Here is a 14,298-nt window from a genome sequence, read left to right on the forward strand (position 1 = left end):
TCCAGAAGCCTGAAGGACGTCCTACTTTTGCAGAATTAGTAGAAACCCTCACAGATATAATGGAGATGGGATAACTGGGGATTTTATACAGGTGTATTTTCTGAAAAATGAGCATTGAACTGGCCAATGTAGCTTATACTGAAAACTTCAGCCTTCTAGAGCAGTCTCTACTTAAGCTATGGTAGCAGCATCCCCATATTGAAGCTGTTTGGGCTTGGCCTAATTTGGGAAAGATACCTGAGGAGACTGGATTACTGGATTTGTACTCTCAAGCCTTTATTTCCATGAAAAATCTCCTATCTAGAAAGAAGTAACCAAGCTTACTCACCATATAAGCTCTTATTCTTTTTATCAGAGCTACACTAATTCCTGTAACAATATTGATAAGAAATGATTTGTTACTTAATATGGCTCATGCACAGGGAAATAGTGATTAGCAGCAGCAAAAGTGGTGGAAGAACTTGTGAAAAAGTTCTAGGACTTAAGGCAGAACTTTTTACACTGCATAACACTGAAGGAATGGAGCAGTTTCAGAGGTAACTCAGCCACCAGGGCAGCATGCAGACTTTTGCCCAGACACTGCACTGCGTGTTGCTGGGGATCAAGACACACAGAAGGGGTGGAGGCAGCAGTTGTCCTTTGGCAGCTCCTGACCCACATCCAAACAGTGGAAGGGCTCAGCACCCCGGAAGAATTTTAATCCTGCGCATAGGTAAAGGCTAATTTTTTGTGAAACAGAGAACAAGTAAAGATTATTTTATTCAAGCTTCTCCCTGAACTTTTCATTGTCATCCATTCCTTGCTTGCTGCAGCATACTCAAATACCCATGCTTTTCTTAGTCCTCCTCCTGCAAGTGCCCAGAATGGTGAACAGACAAAGAAAGGCTGGAAACTGGCCAATAAACAAAGTGTTTTGTGTTAGTTTAGCTCAAATAGAGTCTGTGAGGCCTTACTTGCACCGTATCTGTAATTGTGCCTGTTAGCTTATCATTCTCTTCTAATTCTTAATTTTGGTCAGTGCAAATGTGTTAAGAAAAGGCAGGTGAATTTGGTGATTTTTCAATACAGAGAACAGTCAGGTCATTACAAATAAACAGTAGTTTAAAAATGTGATTGCGCTGTGAATTATTAATAGGTAAGCATATCATATTTCATTTTATAGCATATCATAGACAAAATACTTCAAAGCCAATAGATGAAGAATGATGGACGTCTGAACAAATTAGTCTTTTCATTTCCACATTTTAAGAGTAACTGAAACAATACAATCAATCATTCCAAGTTTTGGATTTCCAGAAGGTGATGACACCTCTGGACATATTCATGGCAATAATAGTTCATTTTTACTGCATTAGCATTCTGCCACCCCCTAGAGAAAGGAGTACTTAACTCTCCCATTTGGGAGTAACTTCACACACACACTTTTAAGATCCTTCCGCTCGAGTGAAACATGATAATCTCATCCTTTTGTGTAATCTGCTGAAAGAATTGCCACCAACCTATGGCTCTGTTTACTTTTATAACTGACTTATTCATGAGCATTCAGTTCCATCTCAGACCTCTAACTGCATACAAACCTATACAATGCTATACAAAGCACTGCTTTGAGCTCATTACAAGTTCATGCCTGTATTACAGTAATACAATGCTTTTGAGCTGATGATGCTCTACAAAAAAAATTCAAACTGTATCTGAAGTATAAATGCACTCAGGGACTTTTAATAACATAAGAGGAATATTTTCCGACAGCTCTTGTAAAACTGGTTTTGCTACATGTATTACTGCAAGTTAATATGTAATACCACAGTACTATGCAATAAAAAGGGGCTCTGGCAAGTTCAAGTTCTTGAAGCACCCTGCTTTTGTTTGCATTGTTGAGTTGTCCCGTGGTGTATCTTTGACATACACTGGTCTCAGATGGAAAGTAATACTTGCCTACCATTCCTTCATCTTCAGAATTTCACCTTTCTGGAGACTGGGCAAATTATGAGTGGGCTGATGTCACCACTCTGACGCAGATGAATTTAATAGCTGATATCACAAGGCTGACAGTAAATAAATTAAAAAGCACTATCATGTGCTTCAGGATCAGTGGAATCAGTGTTTAATCAGTAAGAAGAAAGGTCTGGCAGGACGAAGGTTGGCTGTGTAGGGCATGTTTACTTACTCGAGAAACTACACCCACATATAAACACCAATAGGCCAACTTTGTCCTTGTGGTGGCTCCTAGCATACCTCAAGCCCCAGACATGTAAAAAAAGGAGAAAGAAAAGATAGGTGAACAGTGAGAATCACCCATGCCATTGATAACAGAGGCATATGTGTCTACTAGATGTTTGGGTTTTTTTCCTAATAAACCTTTGAGTATTTCAAAAGAGATTTTTGATAGAAAATAAGATATCTGAGAGCAGACGAGGCTGCTTGATCTGGAGAGTAGAAGGCTGAAGGGAGATTTCATGGTTTTCTACAACTATCTGAAAGGCGGTCGCAGTGAGAAGGATGACAGTCTCTTTTTCTCAGTGACAAGTTGATAGGATGTGAGTAAATGGTCTCAAACTGTGCCAGGGGATGTTTAGATCGGTTATCAGGAAGTCTTTGATAATAGAGAGGGTGATTAGGCATTGAAATGGCAAAGTGGTGGAGTCTCTGTCCTTGGAAGTAAGAGAGAGATGTGTGGATGTGGCACTAAGGGGCATGGTTTGTACTAACGGGTGGTTGGTTGGATATGATATTCTTAGGGGACTTTCCAAACTAAATGGTTCTATGAAAAGAGCAGTAAAGATTGGAAGGAAGCACAGTGTCTCTCTGTTAATAGTGCTTAGCAATGGCAAAAATTTGGCCACTATCTCCTCATCAAATATCACAAAACAGACTAACAGCCAGCTGGTATCATGGGTGAGAGGAAAAAAAAAAGCTGGTGTCCTAACTTCTCTGCAGCAACCCCTTAGGATGTACCTCTTTTCTATCAAAAGCTAAATTGCTGACGAACTGAAGCGTATTTCCAGAATGTGAGATGACTTTCATCCTCAAAAGTACTCCTGGCAAGTAATTACTTGTGTGTTACACTTCTGGGCAAGTTTCTCTACAGTGCCATTTGTTTTTGAGAGCAGCTTTCCCTCCCCACCCCTACACAGTGAAGTTTCATAAGAAGGTAACAAATGAACCTAAGTGTCACTCCTCATGCATCATCCAGCCTGGCTTCTGCCTACCTCCTCATCCAGTTTAGAAGCTTGCCAGAAAGGAGTCAGTTATGGGAAAAACACTTAAAAGTTTCCTAATGCATTTGCTGGTTTGGTTTTGCTGGAATTTAAATAGTAAGAGGATGATATTTGCCATGAGTATATGATTAAAGATAGAACTCCAGGCCACAACCATCATGAGTAAAGAAATTTAAGTTCTGAATGAGAATTCTTTGGGAACAAACCCGACCGGGATGTGGCTGGGAAGGCAGGTTCTTACAGGGAATAATGACCTGTGTGCTTCCTTCCAAATTCCCTGCAGATCATGTAACCTATGCAAGTCTTCTTGATTTACCTACATCTAATCAGCACAGCTGTGTAATTCATTTAATTGCTCATTTGTCCTGAGTTATGGTAGCAATGAGTAACTACCAAGATGGTTTTATTTCTGCATTTAAAAGCCCTAATTTGGTTAGTGATGTGTTGCCTTTAAGGCTTCCTTTTTTTTCAGTTGTTAACCATTCTACCTTCTTTCCAAAAATTTCAGATTACTTTAAAAAATAGTTTTCATTTTGCTGCCTCGAAAATCTGAAAGTTCACTGAAATACTGTCCATAAAACACAAGCACGACAAAAAACTCCCTAATATTCAGCTTTGGTTTCTCTTCCCTAGTTTAGAAGGGAAGGCATTTCATTTGCCTACCAATCTTGTTCCTCAAAATCCTTGTCTTCTGGCAGCTAATATTATCATCAGTATTAAATGCTCCTTGCTGATGCTTTCTGTAGAACATAAGGGTGAAAGTAACACATCCAAACAAATTGAGTCACTCTGTAAGAGACCAAAACCTCTCGGTCTCCCCATACTCTGCCCTCTATCTGCGTAAGAATACTGCAGGTTTTTTATTTAAAGGTAGTTTCACACATGGCTTTTCTAAGAGAGTATGAAATTTTCTTTCCTAACAGAAAAAAATCAGAAGTCAAAACTACTAAAAGAAGGTCACAATCAAGCCAGATTCACATGAGCTGCAGGGACCTCAGCCAGACCTCTTTCGTCTTGAATCTGTGTGCGCACAGGATGTGCTGCTAAAACCAATTTTATTGCTGATTGTAAATGTGGATTACTCTCTTTTTTTCTGCCATGCTTACAAAACACCAGTCATTTAATACATAAACCATGTATAATTTATTACAGGAAAAATATTAGCATAATTTCAGTAAAAATTAGACTTCTTCCAAATCGTTTACTAAATATGAACAATTTCAAAAATAATACCTCTTCTAGCAAAAGTTTTTATACAAAAGATAATCCATAATTTACTTTGTAACATTTTAGAGTTCTTGTACACCATGGAAATAAGCATTAACTTTGATTTTCTGACATTACAAGAAAATAACATTATTTTCCTAGTAGATGTTATTTATACATAAAAGTAGACAAGCAGGTCCACTAGGAAATACAGAATTCCTGCTTCTTCTAATCAAGGATTTAGAAATAATGTCTAGTGATTGGTGCAATTACTGCTTCCTCTTGTACGTATGTCAATTACAAACCTATTCAAGTGGAAAAGAAAGATGGTTGCAGTTTAGAAATAACTTCAAGCAAGTATCCCTAGAGCCACTTCTCAGGTTTTGATAGCTTCTAAATCCTCACTAAAATAAAAGAATAATCATTAACAAGTAAGATGTTTCATGAACACCTTTCAGAAAGGAAGTGCATGGCTTTGGCATCAAGATTAAACTTGGCACAACACAAGCACGTGTACAAGCACGCTGCAAACAGTAGCAACCATTTTGTTCCTACAGATAAATTGTGAGCTTTCTGTTCACAGAACAAAGTGTCAACATTTACTGCTTGCACATTACGCAGCCTGCTTGTCATGGTTTCATGATTTTTGGTTATCAGTATTCCACATCATAACATCATGCAATGCACTGGGGGTTTGACTGCTGATGCTCAAGTTCCAGGTGCCTGTCCGGAGGAGAAGAAGAGCTACATTTCTCCAGGGGGCTTTGCGGTCAGCGAGGAGATATAACTCCCGGCAAGGTCACCCGATGTTCTCTTCTTTGCCTGCGCTGCTTCGCTTGCGCTTCTCCATCTGCGCTTCTCCGTCTGCGCTTCTCTGCCTGCACTTCTTCATCGGCTCAACTGGACTGCACTTCTCATCTCAGCGTTGTGGTGAGGCCGATCCACCTTCCAGACACACGCTCTCTCTCTCTCATTATATATTTTCTTGATACTATATTTAGTAAATTAGTTTGTTTCACCTCAGATTGTTGCCGCTGTTTTCAATTATTTCAGGGTCCCCTATTTTTCCTTTTCCGGGGGCGCGGATCCGCAGATCCCTCCGCCCTCTAGTCACGGAACCGGACCGAACCAGCCCGTAAACCATTGACACTGCTTTATGAAGAGCTTCTGCTTGGCATATATATCTCAGCTGATCAGAAGTCATTTTTAATAATCCAGCTCTCTTGCTAAATCTCTGGCAAGCATCACCCTGAACAACTCAAGATGTGGGAAAATATCCTTTCTTGCTAAAATTCTCCAGTAGGAGATGTTGCATAAAAAATAGACAAACTTGTTCACTGCTTGATGTATTATAACCACCAGGTTTCTGTCCCTCATGTCAATTATTGAGCATTTTAATTCATTATTACCAACAGCTGGCGCACAGAGGAGTGTGCCTTTAGAGGCGCTTTTCCAGAGGATAGCAGTGACAAAAAGTGGTCTGGTAGATACATGTAAGTCTGCAATTCATGACAGTGGAATGAGAAACTGTCACTTGAGAGTTTCATTGGCTGAATAAAACATTGTCTTCCCCATATAACACAGCTGGGTCTTCCATGCTTTCCAGTAAAGTGTGAGAGGTTTCATACTCGCAGTGTGGCAATGATGATTCTTTTGTAACACTGGACATCAACTGACTCCAGGTGATATCAATATTTTTGAAAGCATGTAATAGAAAAATTCCAATTATTATACTGCAGAATCCACTGAGGGTCCCAAGGATGTCATCCAGGTCCATACTACTCCATTCTTTGAACAGGATGATGGAGCATGTTACCACTGTCATGGTGAAGCATACGTAATAAATAGGTGTCACTAGAGATGTGTTAAATGTGTCCAGTGCTTTGTTGAGATAATTGATCTGGGTGGTAACTGAGAGCAATAGGATTCCCACCAAAACATAAAGCAGGGGATGTCGATAAACTGGCTTCCACTCCAGCATTTCTTTAATGGCAATGCCCAGGCCTTTGACAGATGAGACAGAGAAGGCACCAATGAGTGAGCAAATTAAAACATAGATCAGTATATTTGTCTGACCTCTCCGTGGAGCCGCAATAAAAATCAACACGAGGGCAACAGATATTAGGAGAACAGCAAATGCAACAAACACTGTATGAAAGAGAAAAGATGAAATATCAGACTATGTTCAAACACATGCTAAAAGTCATTCAATTCAATTTCTCTAAGAACTGAAGCACAAACTCAGTGCATTGAAATAAACACAAAACACATGCTTTGTATTTAAAATACCAACAATATGTTTAATTTTTGATTGTAAGAGCTTTTAAATTACGAGCTGACTCATGAACTAACTTGAATTTAGCTCATTTTGTCCTATGCTACACTCCTCCATATGAAATTATTCCGCTTCTCAAACACACATTCACTTTGAAGTGTACCCCAGGGCTATCATCAAGGATATTTGAATTAGTATGAATGCCTGCTTACTTAGAGCAAAGTAGTAATTGGGACTTAGAATTGAACAGCATTTCAAATGAAGTAAGTTATGAACTGGTTGAAAATAGCCTTATTTAAAGCTGTGATTTATTTTAAGTGGAGGTAACTTGGCTTATAGAGCCTTAGAACTCCTCAACGTGCTGGAGGGCAGGAAGACTCAGTGCATCATTTCTTACTTGAATAATCTGCAAGAAGCCCTGTAAGACAAACTGCTTTTAAGCCTGCATCTTTGGGAAATATTGTACATGTGCAAGGCCATTTGTGCTCATGCATTTATTAAGGGATTCTGGGTTTCTGACACAATCAACTCAAGAAAGCTCTGCAGTCAGGATGTTCTGATTAGATATCCCAATCCACTCACTCACCAACAGATCCAGTTAAGGGGGAACACATCTAAATCTGTCATGTGTCTGCCATGACATATGTCTGCTTAAGTGTACAGACCTGGATCTTGCAGTTTTATTTCCATCTCATCCAGTGAAGTAATCTTTTCCTCCTCTGGGGCATGAATAACCATGACTGTAGAACCCAAAGCACTCAGAACACAGCCCAACTTGCCGTGAATATTCAGCTTCTCCTTCAGAAAGTAGGATGACAATATAGCACTGTTTGACAAAACGGAAATAAAAGGTTCAGGTCCACCAGACATGTGAGACTTTGTAATATGAGCAACTTGAAGACTCTTGAATTTGGATATAGGGGAAACATGCTTGAAACAACCAAATAACAAGGGGTTTTGCACAACAAAGGTCAATCTGAAGTTTTAGGGGAATTTAGCAACTCTGATCAGATCCCTCTAGGTTGAAGGGTCTGAATTTCTTAAGGAACTGGTCATCAGTGATTGCCTGGGTCAGAGGTATGGGCTGCTTACACAGAGCCCTTGGACACTCACAGCTGATCACGTGAGCTGTTGTTTTCTCATAAAAATGGTTTAAAGCACTCCATTTGCCATGAGAACAAACACAAGCAAGTTTAGGTAACAGCTCCTCACCATCTCTCTCTGAGCTCTCTATGGGTTCAAGATTTAGTCTAAGGATAACATGACCCAAAAAAGGCAACAAAAGAGTGTCTGTGATCAAGAATTACACACAACCTTAGGCATAGCCACATGCGTACTGACATATTCATGAACAATTTTCCAACCTGTTGATCAATTTTCAGTTATTTTTTGCACTAAGTTCTCACAAGCTTTCTGTGAAAAATTGCCACCTGCATGAAAGGAGAGGCAGCAGCCAGCCAGGTGATTAGTATGAGTCTGCCAAAAATGCATAGTAAGTTAGTCTCGATATAAAATTACACTTCTATTACAAAAAATGTTTTTGAAAACATTTTAAGGGGAGAATGCCATATTTTCTTCTAAAGCTTTGTCCCTACTGAAAAACAGGATAAGGTTTTTTTTTTTAGGAAAGTGTCATTCCTCTAGGAGGAAATAAGTTGCAGCCTTCTAACACTGTGCATCAGCTCTATACCAGGTATATGCTGGTAAGAAACACACAAGGAATATGTGGAAGGCTGCTGCATGTATCAATCTTTGAAACAAGACTTGATTCCCTCCACCCAGGAAATTGATTTCTAAATAATCACGGATCCTCCTTGTTGAGGAACGACAAGCCTTTCTTATCTGTATTTCCCCTTTTCTTATTGAAATTATCTGCTGTTAACCGAAGACATTATTTTTCCCTCAGACAGTGAATGATCAGTTTGCTTCCAATTTGCACTAACCTTATGAGAACACTCAATGCACCCAAAGGGGTAACTAAGGTTGCTGGTGCAAAGGCATAGGCAGCAGAGTTTGCAGCTTCTCCCAATCCCACTGCAGAAGAAAGAACATTTGGATGAACAGAATGGAAATAAGGACTGGAAAAAATTATATGCATATCCCCTAAGTACTGCGTAGTATGACTACGATGACAAAGCTGAAGGCAGTCATTTACAGAACAGCTCTGCACTGGCTATACCTTCCTGCAAAGAACAGTGACAGTGCATAGAAGCTGGACAGATTCAACCATATTGCTTTTGACTAGATGATAAAGAAGAGGCTGTTGTTCTGCAAAGAACCCCAAAGAGCAAACAAAATAGATGAGATAACAGAATTGTTTCAGTCATAAAGGTGATTGCAAAGATATTTCTTCTAACTGAGGTGAGTGAAAAATTAAAGAATGAATTTGTTAAAAATGATCTGTTCTATGTAGCGTTTATATATAGTTGAGAGATAAAGGGTGACTTACTTGAAAGCAGTCCAGCCCACCAAAGCCATTCTTTCAAGTAGGAATACCCACCATGTCCTGGAAGTGGGAAAAAAAATCTCACCTTAGAAGAGAGAAATCACTTTATTTTAACAAAAAAGCACAGCTTCACATTTGGATCAAATCATATAGAGTATAGAAATATGTTATCATTAATATTTTGTCTGAATTTGACTCACATCTTTATTAATCACTCTGCTACTTTATGACTTGTGAGAAATGGTTTTGACTAATTCACACAGAGGAGAAGCGCCAAGAAAAAGTGAAGTATCAACTAAGATTCTTGATGAGCTTAACAAATATTTTGAAGTGCCTTCCCAGGTCTGATCCAGTATATTCTTACATAGAGATCTGCCTTTTGACTCTGCTTATGATTTAAATTGAAAGAAATTAGAAAGAAAATGTCATTGCATGCATTAATTTTTTCTTGCACAAAATATAAGTAAATTGTGTGTTCAGTTACATAATTCTTTCAAGTGCCAAAATCTCTGGAATAACAGATTTTGCAATAAATGCAACAAACAAAAGAATAACTGCTTACTCTGTGTATGTAAATGCCATAAAGGGAATTATCAGGTCAGTCTGAAGAGGTTTTTAAAGCTCTTAACATGTTTCTAGTTCTGCATCTGCAGCCATCAATGGAAGATTAGTTGTATAACTGTAGAAACTGTTGTAATAAGTACTTCTATAGCTCACTGCACTTTTGGCTTTTAAAAATACAGGAGACCTAATGACCACTTCATGACTTCCCTTCTCAAAGGAAGCAGAAAAAAAATTAAGGAAAAATAATAGAGATAAAGACTTCTTGAAGATGAGAACAAAGGCAGAACTTCATTTGGTATCTGACTGCTGTCAGGGAGGAGTTGTATGTCAGTGCTAACATAACTGGTAATGGAACCATCAAGCCATGCCCAGCAGGAATGCTGCTTACCAGCACGGGGAACTCCTTTGGCGGCCAGCTTCAGGAGGCCCTTCTTCTTCAGGATGAAGCTGGATCCAATGAAGATGTTGGAACTGACCGCCAGAGCCAGGCCAATGTAGAGCTGGTACTGGCTTCCTGCAGGTTTGGAAGGCCTCAGGCTCGTTTCATTAAAAGTCCCGTCCATAGGGGTGAGGGGAGAAGGAGGGATTTGCCCCACTGAAGGCCTGGCCCTGGGCCTGGTAGATGTGATGGCATAAACCCAAACACAGCACCTGAGGGAGGAAGCAGGGAGAGCTATTCACACACCGGGCACAGCTCTGAAGGTGCCTGACCCTGTGCTGCTTGCTCCTTTTCATGTCCCTTCTGGCCCTGCAGATAGATCCTGGTGTCAGAACAAAATCCACACAACAGATGCAGTTCTGTCCCAGGACCACCATGCATACCTGTAATTCACAGGTGCATGCCTTACTTTATATAGAGACTTTCTCACTACATAGGCTCAGTCAATCAATTACAACAATCCCAAGGAATGAAGCAACCAGATATTACCTTCAATGTAAAATTCAACTTGAAATACTGAAAAGATAACCTGAAACCTCACAATAAAGTGTTCTATTTTGTGCAGAGACCAGATCTCCAGAATACAAACCCACAGCCAAATCCATGAAAAATGAAAAGAATAAAAGGAGGAATTATTTTGGATGGGGGAGCACCAGGGAGATAGCAATGCTATAATACATCATACAGCAGTTTAAACGGAAGTTTCAGTTTTTTGTTATTAAAGCACACACATAGTGGGGATCATACAATTAGGCTGAAACAGCTTTTGAGGACAGTCTTTTTTGGAAAGAAATGTTTTATTGCTAAGATACACATCAGCAGTTTATAGTTTAACATAAGTACAAAAGCTTCGTCTATTGTAATTCACAGAAAGCATTGAATAAAACAAATTATTTGGTTTTCTGTGCTTCCCCTGTAATTAAATGACACATGAAGGAATCATCCTACTAATGGCACCAACAGCAATACACTTATTCTTTTTTGCAACTGAAAAAAAAATTGGATATTTAGCAGAAAAGGATGTGCCTCTGCGTCTCCACCTACCTAAGCTATACAAGTATTAATGTTGTGTCAGAATTACTTCATTACACTATTAACAATAATTAACCTTGGATAATTCACCTAATACTGCTTAGGAAGGAAAATGTAAAACATCAGAAGAATTAAAAATGGCATGAAGTTTGACAGTGTATCTTAATTTGCAGCTGAGAATGCTGACATTAGGAGATACCACCATGTACAAGAAAGGACTGAAGAATGAACACCTGCTCTAGAGTGTCCTGTGCCAGCAAACACACTGCTGTAAGATTCCACTTGATTTTCAGGCTCTGCAATCATACTTCCTCGATTGCCAAGAGAGTTTCTATCTAATAGAAGTTGTTTTGAATTTCTAAGTCAAACTTTTTTATTAAAACGGTTGCACAGGATGGGTATGTCCATATATTGCAGGTGAAAATTAAAATCCTGCAATTACAATACATTAATTCATAGTATGAGCATACTACTTTTCTGAAATCATACAGTTTCTAGAAGTTGCAACTGAATAATCCAGAAGAAATAGGGTAAGAAGAAAAGAAACAGGAATAAGAAATACAGATTTGCATCTGTACCAGAAAATATCTTTAAATCCCCAAGTATTAGTGTAAAGTATTAGTTCCCCAGCTTGGAGAGCTCCTGGGTCATGTCCTCCTACCTGCCCCATGCTCCTCTCTCCTGCTCCCTTACCCAGAGACCTACTGCCTGCCAGCTAACTTGGGTGGTCCTTGGCTGCAGCATGCCCCGCTGAGAACTCCTTTATGGATTTATTCCCATTTGCTGTGGGATTGTGAAGGCTCAAGAGCAAAGCTATTCAATCTGCTTTGTCATAGAGTGAGTTGAATATGTTTTATGAGAGGCGTTAGCTGCTCTGCAGCAAACACTTGTAGATGAACAAGAAGGAAAACAAAGATAATCGGATACATGACATAGAAGAAATGTAGCAGAATGTGATTTTAAAACACGTAACTTTAATCAAACTGGATGAGCTGGTCTGCTTAGACAATAGAAATGAAAGTTTCCATTACAGTTTGAGTTTCTTTTGTATCAGTAAAAAAAGACCAACTCAGTGTCAGGCTAGGGTTGGTGTATTTTGACAGCCAGGATTTCCCACACAGCTGTTTATATATGTGTTGTCATTGCATACAGCACAAACGCAACATGACCTGAATAGGTCACCCGCTCCTGCAAATGTCCAGGTCACCTCTGCGGAATGCGTGCCACAGGCACACCGAAGATTTCCTAAATGTCTGCAACGTGGCCAGAGCTTCTCCTCTGTCGAGTGGCCAGAAATCCCAGAAAGGTTTTGGATTTCTCAGCTGCCATCTGGGAAAAAAATGTATATCCAAGAAAACCTGGATATATGGCTAGCTGCTCTTGTACAGTCTATGGATTCTCTAAAAAAAAATCCTCCAGGAAAGGAGAATCCACATATTACAGTATTTTTGCCATCTGCAAAGTAACACGGCTTTAGTTTTGTTTCTTAGAGGTACCTGGATCAAAGAAAAAGTTGCATAGTAAATAACATAAAAAAGAGAGAGAGAGAGAGAAAAGGAATGAAGCATCGAGTGGATTGCTTAACTTCTTTCAATGATGCTAAACAGGACTGGCGAAGGCTGTAACACCACTTGGCTACTGCAGGGCTTGTGTGAGAGGCAGCAGCAGCCTTTAATTAAAAGAAAGCACAAAAACTCTTCATAAATATGGTCTGTTGGCTACCCAAGGTTATAAATGTGTTTTTGTGCCAGTGTGTTGTGTTTTTACAGGGAAGAAAACAACACTCTTCTCTCTTTTCTTTTTTTTTTTTTTGTCAATGGTGGACTCGTCTACCTGTTGAAGAATGGCAGCTTATTCCTTTCTATATGATACTACTACTTGTTTTTCAGTTTTCAGTTCCTCATCAGACCGTATGACACTCAGTAATGAAAATTTCATCATGACACCTGCAGAACATCATTGAGTGACTGCCACTCTTTTCTGAAACCTAATCATTGCTCACATTTAGAAAGAGAGCCTGGATCTTCGGTGTGTCCCCTCTACCAGCTGAGAAGTGTCACTTTGAGCAGCTGTGGCCTCTGTTTATTATTTATTATCATTTGTTCCACTTGCATAAAGAATGATGGCATTCTGCAGCTCAAAGAACGGAGGGAGAAGTGGAAAAAGGAGCCTGATGTGGCTTTGTGGCCCATTGCAAACAACTTAAGGGTTGCTTGGAAGGGCTGCAGGAGTCGATGGGCTCCCAAGGAAGGTGGTTCACGCAGCACCCAGTTTCTGCAGCTAAGCTGGTTTCTCCTCCCCACTCCCAAATGTCAACATGAAACTGTCACCAGGGCCGCTCCTTCAGAAATAAACGCTGGGAGCTCTGACTCAAGACTGATAGCAACAGGAAACCATCCAGAGCTGGAGGTGGCCACCAATTCACCTCTGACTGTTTTCCCGGTAAGGTGTTTCCTCAGCCACCCGAGTACCATCTGACGACAGGTGGCAGACAGGCAGGGTTCACTGCTCATACCCAGTGTAACTTTCTGCAGTGTTGCAGTCCCACAGAAACCAGTGACTGCCGTGTCCCACAGGCCGGCTGTGACAGCCTCACCCCCCCTCAGCATGCTGCTCCCACCTCATCCCAACAGCCATTTGCTTCAACCAGACGCATCACTGTCCACTTTCGCTGCACCCCCAGGCCGGGTCACGCTGGCAGGAGCCGTGCCCACCTCTCCCATTCGGGGAGATGCCAGCCCATCCCTGCTAACCCCCGACCGTGGGGTTTACAGCTTTCCGGCACACCCGCGTTCACAGAAACACACAAAAGAAACCGAAAAGCGAGTTTACAGATGCAAAGCCGCGCCGGAAAGACAAACACGCGAATTATTATCACCATTTCAGCAGACGGGCGCTCTTTGCACCCCTCTCACACCGCCCACCCACGGCAGCAGCCCTCCCAGCGCCACACCCCCCGGCCAACACCTGCGTGACGTCACGGCGGAGTAAAGCAGCCGTCATCGCGGCAGCCCCGTGGTGGGGGGAGAGATGTTCACGTTCACGGCAGCAGGGCTTCCTGCTTCCGAGCCGCGTCCTATTCAGAACTCCGCGCAACGCGGCGGTCTCGCAGCCGCGC

The 14,298-nt window shown here is 40.7% G+C and overlaps 1 protein-coding gene across 2 annotated transcripts; it reads right to left on the reverse strand.

The window, feature by feature from the left end:
- Positions 1-5,537: 5,537 nt before the first annotated feature.
- On the reverse strand, positions 5,538-14,292 carry NIPAL1 (NIPA like domain containing 1). Of its 2 annotated transcripts, XM_010710179.3 has the most exons (6): positions 14,148-14,292; positions 10,098-10,360; positions 9,149-9,205; positions 8,643-8,733; positions 7,365-7,525; positions 5,538-6,572 (listed from the first exon to the last, which is right to left on the reverse strand). In XM_010710179.3, exons 2-6 carry the CDS (start codon positions 10,270-10,272, stop codon positions 5,968-5,970), a joined length of 1,089 nt encoding a protein of 362 aa, XP_010708481.1. In that variant the 5' UTR covers positions 10,273-10,360; positions 14,148-14,292; the 3' UTR covers positions 5,538-5,967. The 2 variants fall into 2 exon arrangements, with proteins under 2 accessions (XP_010708481.1, XP_031409002.1); XM_031553142.1 differs by lacking the exon at positions 14,148-14,292 and having other exon boundaries at positions 10,098-11,418.
- Positions 14,293-14,298: the final 6 nt, after the last annotated feature.

This window comes from Meleagris gallopavo, chromosome 4, assembly GCF_000146605.3.
Source record: "Meleagris gallopavo isolate NT-WF06-2002-E0010 breed Aviagen turkey brand Nicholas breeding stock chromosome 4, Turkey_5.1, whole genome shotgun sequence".
NCBI classification, from domain to species: domain Eukaryota; kingdom Metazoa; phylum Chordata; class Aves; order Galliformes; family Phasianidae; genus Meleagris; species Meleagris gallopavo.